This window comes from Hippocampus guttulatus, chromosome 1 (assembly GCF_054856545.1).
Source record: "Hippocampus guttulatus isolate MCC_2025c chromosome 1, RoL_Hgut_1.0, whole genome shotgun sequence".
In the NCBI taxonomy this organism is placed as follows: Eukaryota; Metazoa; Chordata; class Actinopteri; order Syngnathiformes; family Syngnathidae; genus Hippocampus; species Hippocampus guttulatus.
This window is the reverse complement of record NC_141261.1, coordinates 22,745,165-22,760,411: the sequence shown is the minus strand read 5'-3', so window position 1 is coordinate 22,760,411 and position 15,247 is coordinate 22,745,165. Positions and strand designations below refer to the sequence as shown.

Here is a 15,247-nt window from a genome sequence, read left to right as displayed (position 1 = left end):
CACAATATGTCGCAATAAGCGTTGAGCGAGTGCGCATGCGTACTGAAAACAGGCTGCCGGTACCAGTCACCGGTGCCGCCTTCTGGCCATTTTGCTCAAAACAAGTAAATGGCATGAATGGCAGAATGAACATTTTACAAAGTGGTAACATATAAATAAGGTTTATATCAATGCTTTGGGTCTCTTAGTGTTTTGCTTCAAAATCTACTGTATACGTGTATTTGTGAACTCAATTTCCACGTGGCTGACATAAATTGTTCAAATGCTTAGTTTCCAGCTTTGCTGTGTCACACTTAACAACTAACATTTGAACCTGTATTATTTTGCATTAAAGATTTTCAACATAGACTAAACAAAATATCTTTCTTTAAAATTATTTGACATCGCTTTAATAGAAATGTTACACTGTATATTGAAAAGTACTAGTGGCATCGGTCTGAAAAAAGTGGGATCGATCCTCTCTTATTGTGGGTGTGTTTTGCTTTTTCTTTGGATTTTGGTGAAAAAGATTTAAACCCCCCATGACGCATGATGTCAACTGATACCTCTTCTGCCGAAAGCACAAGCAGCCTCAACAAGAAATGGTCAGGCAGGGAAGAACGTGACAAATGGGGATTTGCGTTGCGTAAATTGTTGGATTCCGAAAGCGATATGCATGCAAGCACAACATCTTAGCTTGACAACGTCCTAAATCAAATGAGATTAAAATAATGAGCGCTTTAAAGATGAGCTACTACTTTTACTTGCGCTGACCAAGCTTTACGGCATGCAGCACACTGGAGTTGCATCGCATACCAGCCAGAAGGGCACTTTGCGAGCACGATGTATGATGTGGTCAATAGTCAAGATGCTACATGATCCCAATCTTCTGTTTGCTCTTCCATGCCAAGGTTGAAGTTGACGTTTGTTTCTGTCGCAGTTGGACAAGCGCAAAGTCCCTTTCGCAACGTCCTCCCTCCAACAGTAATGCAAGGTCCAAAGATTTGTGGCAGCGGAACACAGGTGTTACATTTCCACACAAAATCATGTGTGACACCAGTGTGACGCTTGAGCCTCCACTTGTTACAAGCTCTGCCCATCCTTCGGAAACCTGTCGATGCATCCTATTCTCTTGCAACCTGCGTTTTGCTTTCACTCTTGTTATGCGTTGCCACTTTTCCGGGTAAATTAGGTGTAGAGAGAGATTAGTGATACTGTGTGACTCTTTGCACATTTTATCCTTTCATCAGCTCCCTGGAAACAGGAAAACGGGCCTTGGAGCACTTCAAATCTATCTCCCTGTCTGATAGGCTGCATTTGCAATTCCATAGCTCCGCATCAAGCCTCAGATCAAGCCGGGTGTGGAGTGACGGGTGGGGGTTGGGGGGGGGGGTCTGCCTTTTAGGGAGCTGAGAGGTGATGGAGGAAGGATTTGTGTGCATTTCTCTGGGAAGGAAAAAAGACTGGGGAGTATGATGGCTTGTTCTCAGCTGCTTTATACCACTCGAGTGGAGGATTTTGGCTGTGTATGCCGGCGATGATCCACTTGCGTGTGCAGGAGAACCGTGCAAATCTGCAATGATTGTCAGATTATGGGACAACTGGGATTAGATGGAGATAATAGAATGGGACCTAATTTGGAAGATATAGGCATGCATTTATTCCATCATTTCCAATCAAATCACTCTCTCATTCAACTTTGACCTAAAATGTACTTAAGATGTGTAGAGAAATTGAACTAGTTTGCAAATGCTGAAGGTTCTTTCCAGTATCATCAGCAAAAAAACACATAATTCAAGATATTGGAAACATAAATCATATATATATATATATACTGCGATTGGCTGGCAACTGATTCAGGGTGTCCCCCGCCTACTGCCCGAAGACGGCTGGGATAGGCTCCAGCACCCCCCGCGACCCTAGTGAGGATCAAGCGGTTCGGAAAATGGATGGATGGATATATATATATATATATATATATATATATATATATATATATATATATATATATATATATATATACATATATAAAATATACAGTATAAATCATTGGGTTCCCTGAATTGACCCTTGTGGTACCCCACACGTGATATCTGGAAGTGTGGATTTAAATATTGAATTTAATTGAATGAAATTTGGCCAAATTCCTTTCTGATTAACATACCGCAACATTCCAAAAAATAAATAATTCCTGTGGCATTTAGTGGGTGCATAAGTCAGTTATGTTGAGTTGGAGTTTGTCCCGTAAGGATTCCCTGGAGGCACAAGTTTGCAAACCTCATGTCTTGAAGTAATGAAGACACTAATTGGCAGAGATGCCGAGGAAACGCAAAGAATTTTTTGCTGTTAAAATGCTTGCGTTTCTCAAGAAGAATCTCGAGGCTGCACTTTTCTTGTGTTATTACATTTTGTGCAATTCAGTTGCGAAGGTGTTTAGCCCAAAGTTGATCTGCCTCTCTGTCTGCCATTGCCAGCTGCTGTTTCACTCGAATGCCCTAATTCCCCCCCTCCAAATGCCAGAGTGGCACTTCAGAGAAGAAAGTCAAATAGTGGAAATCCACGATAGATTATCCCTTAAGGACGCTGCTAACAAGAGGATGGCGATGGTGTGTCAGTGTGGGTGATCACTGTGGAAAGTTGCAACCAGTCATGATGATGACAAATCACACAAACGCACACGCTCACTCGTAAGACCTCTGAGCTGGTGTTGTCGAGGCTCACAGGTTAGAGTTCCTTTAAACCCTGCATGAATGCCGTTTTCAAAAAGCTGTTGAAAATAGTGACTGGCAGAACACACGTGTCTCTGTAACCTTGTCAGATTGTTTTTACATTCCGATCCCTGGGAGTTTGCAGTCATTTGAAAATTGAGACTAGGGGAAACATGAAAATAATCCTTGATTGGCTATTACTTGATAGGGATGACAGTAACACAGGTGCATGCTGCGTGTGAGTGTGCGAATCGTGTGTGTGTTGGCTTTTCTTTATCGAAAAGTCTTATCTTTTGCAATCAAGTCTCAGCACAAGCCTGAGGGGCCCCAAGATGCAGCGTGTTATACCGGAGACAAATTCCTTGTGTGTTCTACATACTTGGCCAATAAAGATGATTCTGATTCTGATTCTGAAGATATGGTTCTTTCTCGCCGTGACAGTTAGTAGCTATGAGACAGCTCCTTTGAATGTCTCGTCTGTCTTTTCTCGCATGTTCGACGGCTCGAGGCCAAATCGACCACAGCAGGTAACCTTCGCACTGTGCCCTCTATGCATCAAGGTTCAGAGTTGTGCAGCATGACGTTTTTACAAAGCATATTACTGTACAAAGACAGCAAAACCTCTCCCATTTCATTTCAATTGAGGTTTCCTAGCTGGTGTGACTATAGCACACATCAACAATGTTGTTGAACAATGGCGCTGTGGACAGATGTAAATGGACCAGGACACTTCTACACTTCTTTACATCAACTAGAAGTGACGATGGGAAAAAATATATATACTGTGTGTGTGTGTGTGTGTGTGTGTATATGTATCTGTAATTGATACCTTAATAATGATCTGAAAAGTATTTCTTGGTTTAAAAAAAAAGCATTGGTTAATGTTTATTTACTGTCTGCAAACTGAAACAGATGAACAATTACAGTGATTGTGGAGAGGTGATGCACTGCCACCTTGTGGAATCTCACAGCACACCACTAAACAAAAATATCACAAAAGCGAGTGTGGCAACTGGGCATGTTCATTTGAACACAAAGCTGATTAACCTGCTGGAAATCATGACTAATTCTCTTTGACGAATAACACAAGTGGATGTGCATCTTGTGGAAGAGCATTTTGTTGTTCTGCCTGGCTGTAGCATAGATAAGATACATTTGCAATGAAACTTTCCCCCCACCCCCACCCCACTTCTGATAACCTATTCCACCAGGGTGCAACGCCACTTTGTTGGAGAAATCACAGTTTTTTCCTGAGCGTGTGGCTGCCACCCCCCCTCCCCCCCCCCGCACACACACACACACACACACACACACACACACACACACACACACACACACACACACACGAAGCAGCCTGGGAGAAGAAAAGGCGTGCGAGTCAGATTATTGCAGCACGACTCTTGTTCGTATGCACTGAGCAGAGGTATGATTGTCACACTGCAGCGTGTCTCGTCTCGGCTTGATAAGAAAGACCCCAAACAAGAACAAGGACACGTGTTCTGTTTGGAGGTGTCAGATTGTCCAGAACTTGCTCTTTGGTGGCCAATCGAATGTGTGAAATCAATTCAAAAGAGGCTGAGCCACTTTACACCACTGCACATCCTGTTCAGGGTCGCTGCTTGTTCTTGGTGACACCCGGCAAAAGGTAGAAAAGTACATCATGGACTAGTCGGCAGTTGATCACAGAGTGATGAGCTGGAAATGAGTGAGAATGCATCCGACAGCAGCTAAAAATGATGTGAACCGTTTCCGTGCTAAGATCATTATTGTCATTCTGAATTTGAAAGGCCTTCATGAATTTGCTCTCGACATTTAAACCGTCAGTTTCAATGTTTAAAACAGTGTCTGAGGCTCATAAGAATATGAAGGAAAATAATCGTGAGAGGTGTGAAGTTTTGCCACCTAAACATAGAGACAAAAGTTATATACAGTATATATATATTCAAAAAGCTTATTACATCACAGATATAAAATTATCATTTTATAATTATCATTTTATAAGAGAGTGATCTGCAGAGTATATAATTTTTTTAAAAAAAAGATTGATCATGTATAAAGAGAGACTAGATGGAAGTAAGAATGTGAAATTTATTTGAACTAAAAAGAGATTTATTTTCCCCTCTGCTCCTTTTCATTTGAATTAGGATAATGGGTGGATATGTTGCTTTTTCTTTTGTAATGAATTAAATTAAAAAAAAAACAACAACTGTGAAAACATACTGAATTGGAGGCTTGCAGCATTTCTGCTGGCCAGACTGCCCCTAGTGTTACGCACTGCATTCAGGCCTTCTTTTTATTTCTTAATTTTTGTCTTTTTAATAATGTACTTGATTCAGGCATTTGACTACAAGCCGGCTTTCAGTGAAACTTATATGAGCAAATCAGCTTGGAACTCATTTGCAGTTTGAGGTCTGCACTGGTGCTTGTGTCACGTGCCACAATATGTACAGTCGAGGAGACGCGCAATGTATTCGTTGCCGTACAAACAGATGTGCAGTCTGTCGGCCCAGATCTTACGTGGCCGGTGGGATTCAAGCAAGCATATGGTGACTAAGGACTGTGCACAGGAGGCCAATGTATGTGATACTAGGATGTAAAAAAGGTCACCTCGCTGCATGTCCAGGTGGGTAGGGCCAGAGTTGGGGAGAAAATGTGCTGAGAATGAATTAATCCACATAATTGTGTTCTGTACACGCGTGCGCACTCATGGATGCCTCGGAGCTTGAGCTTTAGTGTTGAAAGGTGTTTCAGTTAAACCATGAATGTACGGCTCTTTTGTCAATTCGAAACAGCATTTGAGCCTCACCGCTCCTCCGAGTGTGCCCTGACTGCTAACTCATCCAGATCACGGTGCCTTGTGGGAGCGACTCCCACTTCAGACTTCGACCGGGGACAAACACAGCACGTAGCTGGACAGCTTACGTGACATGCAACGTTTCACAAAGGTTGTGAAAAAAGAACCTGCATGTAAGATATCCTGACAGCTGGAGATGGCCATTTTGCTACATTTACTTGCTTGTTTACACTGGTTGACAAATGTATGCAAATTTGTAAAACTTTTCTCAAAATATATATATATATATATATATGTATATCATTATTTTGGAATCCGCGCTATTTTTTCTAGCACATCGGGTGATCGTAATAAGCATGATAATAAAATAACAATAATATATCTTATATAGTAACAGGGTTTTTTTCCTGGCTCCAATTGAGGCAGAGGTGGGACCGTCCTTGCAATGCGCCATGACGTGCATGAATTCTGTAAAATTCAACGGACTCACTTTCTTTTACAGGAAACATACTTTCAATTGAGGGTTCCAATAAAAATATGACTATTGTCGTGTTTAAGCATTCATTTATAAAAACTTGCTTCGAAGAATGATGGGCTCATAGCTTGTGTGGTGGGGCCACCTTTGTTTGAGACACTTGGGCCGGTATATTATTTTGAACCTTGAGTGCTTGAGCCTTCAAGCACTCTGCGGTACATGTCCACCTGTGCTGTATGAGCACACAGTGTCCTCCATTTAAACAGAAAAAGGTGGGTGAGAGAGAGAGAGATACAGTACACACACACACACACTTTAGTTTTTGTAACTTTTCTTAGTTGAGTGTTTTTAGGTACTACCTTTAGGTACTCCTTCTCTTCTGCTGCTTTGTGAATGGTCGCCAGCTCATTTCTTTTTAATGTGACCAGCCTGCAGCTGGTTGGTGGCTGTCTCACAAGGGAGACAGCGATTGCGTGCTGTGTTGAGGTGCAGTGCTTTTGGCATCAATAACAGTGCATGCATTCCTCAGTATGCCTGAGCCAGGTAAATTGATTTCGCTACTGCTTGTCAAAGCCACTGGCTTATGTGTTTTTGAGAAGATATGGAAAGAGGAATAGAAAAAAAATCATGTTCCAATCACATACATGTTGGCTTTGTGTTGTTATGATCCTAATTGGAAGCGGATTTATGTAGCCTCGCCTCGCCGACTCGTCCTGTTCCGCATTCTGACCCTCTCTTTCGCCAGTGAGTGAATTCTTACATCTTAACTGCTTATTGCGTTGATTTCTCTGCTCTGTTTCCCCTGGACCCTTGACTTTCCTCCTTGAGAGGTCGCTTTTTAAAAAAAGGGTGATTTTTCCCTGCCATATCTGCAACGCTAAAAATCGTAAGTGTCACTTTGATACGAAGGGAACTCTTCTTTAGTCAACGCGACATGCTTTGATGGGGGGTGAGGGGGGGGGGGGGGGAACAGGCAATATTCACCTGTTTGTACAACTGGCCAGGGAAAATCAGGCCCAGATCTTACCAGACCGATTAGTGGCAAAAAACCCTTGATTTTTTTTCTGTTTCTTCTTCGACAGTCTCTTAAGTTCCTTCCGGTGCACTGCTGTTGCTATAGTGCCTCCAGAGTGGCGCAACGCTGCATATGCAGTTAAAATACGTTTCTGCCGCATAGGGACATTATTCGCTCAATCAGCACAACTGGCACTTTACGCTGTGTTGAGCTATATCAATCAGTCCGGCTTCCCTACTTCAAATGAGAAAAACAATTACATTAATTAAAGATAAAAATGTTAAACATTTACAATGATGAAAAGGTACCAATTAAACAAAAATACAAATAGAATACAATACAATGCAATTGTAGGACAAACCTAACATCATCATGTCGCCTCTGCCTACAGTGCGCAGAATGTCGGGGTCGATATGAGTGCAATTTCTATTGATTCTGATCAAGTTTATGTCGCGCTACATATTGGTTGTTAATTATCTTTCAGCCCTAACATCTAATTATGTTTCACCAACTATTGACTTGTGATTGGGCCGAATGAAAGAAGTCAATGGCTGTAAAAATAAGACTCGCTGGTCTTGCTCCGCCTAATTCTAGTCTGAGGTGCCCGAAGCGGGCTGGTGCTTCTATAGTCCCGTAAAAACCAGGTTTCGCTGATAAAAACTTTTTTTTTCATTTGAAATGTTTACGTGTCCGTAAGCTTCTGACCAGGTAGCGTTTCTCCCAGCTCGTAACCAACGTCGCAAAATAAAAGTCAATGCTCACACGCAGCCTACCAGCATGTGTTGCCTTTATGTCACACTGGAAGTCACCACGGGTTACAATCACACGACAAAGAATGATTTTCTCATGCTATATTTTGTTGTTCTACTTCTTCCTTTCATAACTTTGCTGCTGTGAATTGGGAATTTCTCCATTGCGAGACTAATAAAGGTTTTTTTATCTTATCTTATCTTAATTTGACTTGTGCGCATCAGTTGCACAAAATTGTGATCTCCGCTAGTAATCATTGGCTCAAGACATTGTTTATGATGCCACCATTTTTTTCTCCATTCTTGTCTTTATTCGTCAAAGCAACAATCGTGTTGCATTGATCCCGTGAAAGAAAATAATCACAATGTCAGTGTTTCATCCCACACCTAATATGTAAGGGAGGCGACACATTCCCACTGATAGGGAGCTGTCGTATCAAGATAATCTGCCAACAATTAGCTCAGAGATGAAGAGAGGTGTGTGGATGCATTGTTTTGTCTCAAAGAGCTATGTAATATATGCAGACGACGCACGCATGCAGATTTGTTCAACTGCGCATGCGCAGCTCATCAGCGCATGTCAGAGCTGGAGGGATCAACACTCTTCCTTGATAATTAGGAGTACAAGCGGTGTAATTGCGCTTCGATGACATACGCGTACAATTAGCCACTTGCAGGTTCATTAAGAAAACAGCAAAGGTCTGAAAGCACGAGTTGTCTCGATTTCAACTCTGACAAAGCAGAAAGACTGCGAGCCCCGGCTGATGAAACACATCCTTCTGAGACCGTTTATGTGTTTGTAGAAGTGACCCTTACAAGATTTTTCTCCATGGGGCCATTTGTCTGCCTGCCACGCTGCAAATAGGATACTGCTGTCAAAACTGAGATGCAAAGATGAGATGCATTCCAGACACATTTGGCATTTTGAAGACTCTTGCCTTAAATAGCTCGAACTTGAAATTCTAGTATTGCGATACCTTGTGCGAGATACAATAGCCGTGTTGTATCGCACTGAATTCTGATTTCTCATGGTTTCCAGCTTTTTTTCCCCCACAAATATCTTTGATTGCTGCATATTCATTGTTGCTCTGCAGACATCATCAACTGTGTCCATGGAGCATCTTTACAATCGTCCTGAATGGTTTGGACAGCCTTGTCTGTTTTGAATGACACTACAGAGAAGGTGCATCGATTTGCGAAATGACATGGATTGGGAGGTGGGGTCTCTGCAAGGAGATGAGAAATGGACAAAGAGAAAGAGGAGTGAAAACAAAATAGGATGGTGAGGAGAGAGAAGGCATCGTAATGAGCCCTACCTCTGACACATCCTCCTGTTTCTATGGAGACCAAGGAACCAATCCAGTGGCCTAGAAGAGGACTGTACTACTGAGTGGAAGAAGAGGGTGGAGTGGGGCGTACGCTGATGCGTACAGAGGCCAATACATCTTGCTGTAGTTGTTGCGGCAGGGTTTCAAGAAGCTGTGTCCCTGGCCACCATCTCGCATCACCCAACATCCTTTAAAGCTGCACTCTCATCAGGCCGTGACAGTGGACAACACACCCTTCCTACGGCAGCGTCACGAGATCCTTACCCCCGCCCACCCCCAGGCAGCTTGGCTGCTCCTCGTTACATCACACACACACTGCTCCCTGGCAGCCCGTGTTTGTGACCGGACGAGTGAGAGGGGAGAGTGAACGTGAGCGAGCCTCGTGTGCGCACGCCGTCCCACCGTCACCGAGTCCCATTGACCAGCACGCAGGCAGAATGGACAAACCAAGCGTGTGGCGAGCCGTGGTGAGCAGCACGGATCCTCGTCGGATGAGAGAGCCCGGATCCCACCCTAGCAGACCAGGCTCCGCCATCGGATACCGGCTGTATGACATGTGAGTAGCGTACTCAGTGGTCCGCATGCCGTGGCGCTGGCTCATTCATGGAGGTGCCAGGCGGGGGGGTAGAGGTGGAAGTCGTACTCTGTGTGTGGTGTCAGTGCTGAGTCACGTATGGCATCCGGACTCTGTTCTTTCCTCTCACGTTCCCCCTCAGTGCTTGGTAAACAACGTTGCTTTTCCTGGGGAGGGGCAGCAAGGTGGAATATATGGAAGTGAGACAATATATGGAAGTGAGATGGAAGGATTGAAGAATTCATGAGACCACATGTGGTGACATTAATGTTTTTTGTTAGCATGACAGCTGTTATGAGGGTCATGCAGGTGATTTTTGCTTAAGTATCGGGTTGCCGCGGAAAATGTCGATGAATGCTTCTTGCTCCTTTTGTATTAATGTGTGTGTGTGTGTATACACACACACACACATAAGTTATAATCCTACGACCTAAAAATGCCACCAGGTTCTCTGGGCCCAAGTTCATCAAAGATGGGCTGGCGCAAAATGCAAAACCGTGCTGTGGTCTGATGAGTCCACATTCCAAATTGTTTTTGGAAATTGGGGATCTCGTTTCCTCTAGTCTAGGCCAAAGACAAAAAGGAACATTTGGAGCGGTATCAGTGCAAAGCCAGTGCCCATGGCATGGAGATCTGTGAAGCACGATTAACATGGGATTTATAGATTGACAGGTTTTGGAGCAATGTATGGTGCCATCCAAGCAATATCTTTCTCAGAGATGTCCCTGCTTATTTCAGCAAGCCGATGCAAAGTCACATTCTGCACATGTAAAACAATGTGGCTTCATAGTAAAAGAGTGTGAGCGCTCGACCGGTCTGCCAGCAGCCCAGACCTGTCCGCCATTGAAAATGTATACTACAATATAAAGCCCAAAATATGACAAGAAACCGGGATCTTGAGCAACTGAAGTTGTACATCGAGCACGAATAGAAAAGAATATACTGTATATGTAGATACATCCTTATTTTTGATTATGTTTTTGTGTTATTGTTTCGGTATGTACCTTTTCCAGCTGACTGGCGTGTGTGTGTGCCCCAGTGTCTGGTGCCCACATCTGAATCCAAATTGTAATAGAGATGGAGTGAGTCCCATTGACTGGAAAACAGCCACAGTCAAAAATCTTGTCTTCACAATGGTGAGGCTTTAAGAGTTTGGTGAGGTGTGATGTTGAACAAAAATCTTTGAAGAAATCATCCATATTAGCCGGATGAAGCGTTCTGCTACCTTATTTGCCTTCATAGAAATTTCTTGACATGCAGTGTGCCACTCACGACTGTGTGGACCGCCTGATTCCTCAACAACCATGTAGTATCTATGTGCAATTATTGATAAATGCTCACGCTCATACTTAACAGCTTGTGCATCATGTGGAGCTGGATTACCCTCCCATGTCTCAATCTACAAGTAATAGTAGTAGATGGCCTTCAGCCATCTAAATGAAAATGAGACCTTCACGGGTCTCCACAGTCCTTCACAGTAAATGTTATTTGCAGGTTTAAATCTCCCGTGTTTCCATGCATGCAATCATGCGGACAGTCAAGTTCCCTCAGCGATTAGACTTTAATTATAGGTTTGATTAGAAATACAGTCCCATTCCTTTTTTTTTTTTTTTTAATTTCCACAAATCATGATAGAACAACTTGTATTTTCTTCTGCACTTGAATATGTTTGTCATAAGCGTAACTCACAAACTAATGTTGTCCATCGAAACTTTGTGGAGGGTGTGGCATGGGCAAAGAAGACAGTTACATTTTGGTGCAAATCAATTTATTGATAACTTCCTCCAAGCATGAAGCAACAGCCTTAATCCATTTGCCACATGATTTCAAAAGGCATGGAAACGAAAAAATAAATCATGACTGAACTTGATTTTCACTGTCGTCAGTCCAGCAGTCCACCCTCCTTTCATCCATCCATCCATCCATTTCCGCTTTTCCTCACAGGGGTCGCGGTGGGTGCTGGAGCCTATCCCAGCCGTCTTTGGGCAGCAGGCGGGGACACCCTGAACCGGTTGCCAGCCACTCGCATGGCACACAGAGACAAACAAACGTCCGCGCTCACACTTACACTTAGGGACAATTTGGAGTGTTCAGTCAGCCTGCCACGCATGTTTTTGGAATGTGGGAGGAAACCGGAGTACCCGGAGAAAACCCACACAGGCCCAGGGAGAACATGCAAACTCCACACAGGGAGGCCGGAGCTGGAATTGAACCCGATACCCCCTTTCAATTGTACCATTTTTGTGTCGACTTGCAATCAACCAAAAAGTAGCTTCCTAAATAATATTCAGCTTTGGTGTGACATTTTGTTTATTAGTGTGAAAACCAAACACAACAATTTTTTTGTCTTTCAATTTCAGTGATATCAACCTCTTTTGCATTGGGCTCCCCACCTATGGGACTGGATGGGAATAATCTTGAATTCATTTACGACTTTTCAATTGTCCAACCAGGCGGGACTTGTTTGACTCTGGCACTGGTCAGTGCTCTTGTGAGTGCTTTTTAGTTGGCTTTGGTCCCCGCTGCAATCCTAAGTAACAGCAATGTGCAAATTGATGATTTTGTGTTTTCTCCTGTTAAAGGACAAGGGACATATGCTGCTAATGCGTTGGTTTCGCTTCCAGTCAAAGTGACTGCGGGGCTCTCTGTGTCTGGCCAATGGTCCTTTAATGAGGAACAGAAGCAAGAGGAGCCCGATCTGTTCTAAATGTCATTTCATGTTCATTGGTGGGCTCCTGGGGAATTCCAATGCTTGGCCTACAGCACTGCCAGGATAAGACCAGGTGTCTACGACTTATCTGAAGGCCGTCTATGCCTTCAAGCACGCTTCAGTCGTCCATTCTGTAGGGAGGCAGACATTTTGGCTTGGCTTCAAACTTGTAAATTTTGATGGCGTGAGAGTATATTTCGAAACACCGTTGTGTATAATTTGTTGCGCTGCAAATGAACGTGTGGTGTGCAAAGTTAGGTGTACAAACCTTTGCAAAAAGCAACCACACCGGGTGCACAAGTCAGATCATTGATTCAGTCACATATATATATTCAAAATAGACGGGGTTTGATAGTTAATAGAGGGCCTATTTTGCTCTTGCCATTTTACCAAGTTATGAGGCTATAGTTTGAAGATAACAGAGCAGACTTTAGGAATAGAATTTTCTTTGTGATGAGTATCCGTAAAGTTCTTCATTCCGCGTGCCGAGGGCCTTCATCTTTGAGGTGAGATCTTACCTTTTCTTTCTGTAGCTAACTTTCAAAGTTTGACATGGAAATAATGGAGCAAGGAACACCAATGCAATTACGCTGGGTCAGAGTTTTTCTCGGACAAAGTTAAAGAAATGACTCGGCACGGTAGTCCAGTGGTTAGCACGTCGGCTTCACAGTGCAGAGGTACCGGGTTCGATTCCAGCTCCGGCCTCCCTGTGTGGAGTTTGCATGTTCTCCCCGGGCCTGCGTGGGTTTTCTCCGGGTGCTCCGGTTTCCTCCCACATTCCAAAAACATGCATGGCAGGCTGATTGGACGCTCTAAATTGTCCCTAGGTGCGAGTGTGGGCGTGGATGGTTGTTCGTCTCTGTGTGCCCTGCGATTGGCTGGCGACTGATTCAGGGTGTCCCCCGCCTACTGCCCGAAGACGGCTGGGATAGGCTCCAGTGCCCCCCGCGACCCTAGTGAGGATCAAGCGGTTCGGAAAATGGATGGATGGATGGATACAAGAAAAAGCACTGCCCCCGTACCCCCGGTCAGGCCCCTCGGTGGTGATTGGTTACTTTGGTTTGAGCTTTGAACCACCGGTACGTTGACGCCTTTCTGTCTGGTCTACGCTGAATCAACATGTTGCAGACTTTGCGGACGACGAATGTCGCCTGTGGGCGACGGGTGTTCTCAAATCGTCTTTTGTTGTTCAACCGCTGTTCCCGAATTATTCATTCCCGCTTTGTGACCGGGTCCAGCCCTCTCTCCTCTGATCGCCCACCTGCATTGACGTGCTAATTGTGGACTTCAACAGCCCTCCGGCCAGGTGGCCGGCGCCTTTGTGCACAGGCATTTGGGAGTGCTGGATACGCACCCAAACGTTTTAGATGTGCTCAAATTAAATGAAACTTTAAACATGATACAATTTTGCTCATAGATTCCTCTAATACGCTGTCAGTTGAATTCTTCTGTGTAGGTCACCACACATTTCCCCCTCCAATAGTATTGAACAAAAAGCGTCTGTATGTGCCCTGTTATTGGCTGGCAACCAGTTCACGGTGTGCCCCCGTCTTTTGCCCACAGTCTGGGATAGGTTCCAGCTCACCTGTGACCCGAGTGAGAAGAAGCAGTACGAGAAAATTGATGGATTCTGTCAATTCATTTATCTGTTCGTTCGTTTTCAAGTTTCCCAAAGTTAGCTGGGACAGGCTCTTGCGGCGGAATCGGCACAGGATGAGAAGTACTGTATTGAAAATGATGGATGGAAACCGATTGTAATGCCAGTTGTCGATGAACACACGCAACAGCTTGATGGCTGGAGTGTCATGGCTGTGACATTGCCGTCAAGGAGGCTTCATCATTGCGCGCACAAAGCCTTAAAATGAAGGTTACTTTTCCTACTCACGGTGCCAACTGAACACCGTCGAGCTTCATTGACATTCCGAGAGCGTGTTCATGTCAAGAAGCTGCGACAACAGAAATGCCCATGTCCCATGATTAGCTGAGAGGGTCTTTGTACGCCGCTCAGGCTCAAATGACGCCAGTGCTGACGAAATAGTCAGTGCGTCACCACAGCTGTCTGAACATTCTCCTTTTCAATCCCTGAGCCTTTTCAAAGGAAGAGCAATGCACATTGACTGTAAAGCTCCCACAGTGCTTCGTGCGCTTGCGTGAAGCAACGTCTGCATTGCATCGCCAGCACATGGGCTGGCACAGAGCCTGCTGTCAGCACACATGGCGTCAGTGCATGTGGGCAAAATGCTGCAGAGCTGGAAGTGAATCATTTGTTGAAGCACCGAAACAGGCAGTGTGTATGTACAGCCGTGTTAGCCTTTTTGATCCCCCCCTCTCCGTCTGGCAATTGCTCTGACAGTGCAATGCCAAACGTGACTACAGCTGACATTGCTGCTGACATTTTAGAGTCAATATTATTCAGCGTCAAAATTCACAGGTTGCATCGAGAAACTTTATCTATGACTGTACATTGATGATGTGATTTCTTTTTTCACGTTCACACATCTGAATGTGATGCACATTCAGATTTAAATTCAAGTTGTTCGTTCAGAAATCATTCAGTTCACAAGACGCTTTTGGTTCATTTTGCTGAAGCTTCAGCATCTAAGCAGTTTTGGTTTTTTGTCCACTGTGAGCTGCTTAATTTCTTTGCACATTTGAATCTATTTTGGATTGGTCGGAAATCGTGCAATGTGGATTGAAGGCTTCAAGGGTGATGTACATTTGATGTTGACACATCTGTATTGTGATCATTTTCAAGCCGACATTGGATGAATTAATCCCAATCACTAGAATTTAACACTCCTTTTTACGATTATTACTCAGAGCTAATTTATTTTTATTGACTTTGAGAAATTAGCAGCCATTCAAGCGTCAGTATTTAACCTGAAAAGCTCCAACAGAACAAAGTAAGGGGGAAG

At 44.0% G+C, this 15,247-nt stretch overlaps 1 protein-coding gene across 5 annotated transcripts in view; it reads left to right on the top strand.

The window, feature by feature from the left end:
* LOC147211012 (IQ motif and SEC7 domain-containing protein 1-like) overlaps positions 1-15,247 on the top strand; it is a 106,878-nt gene that overhangs the window by 41,600 nt on the left and 50,031 nt on the right. The window contains exon 1 of one of the 5 annotated variants that reach the window (XM_086120256.1): positions 9,360-9,604. The exons of the other annotated variants lie outside the window; for them this stretch is intronic. Coding sequence (XP_085976382.1) covers positions 9,486-9,604 — 119 coding nt within the window. The 5' untranslated portion in view covers positions 9,360-9,485. Of the gene's footprint in view, positions 1-9,359; positions 9,605-15,247 lie in introns of those variants that run through there. 5 annotated transcript variants of the gene reach the window in all.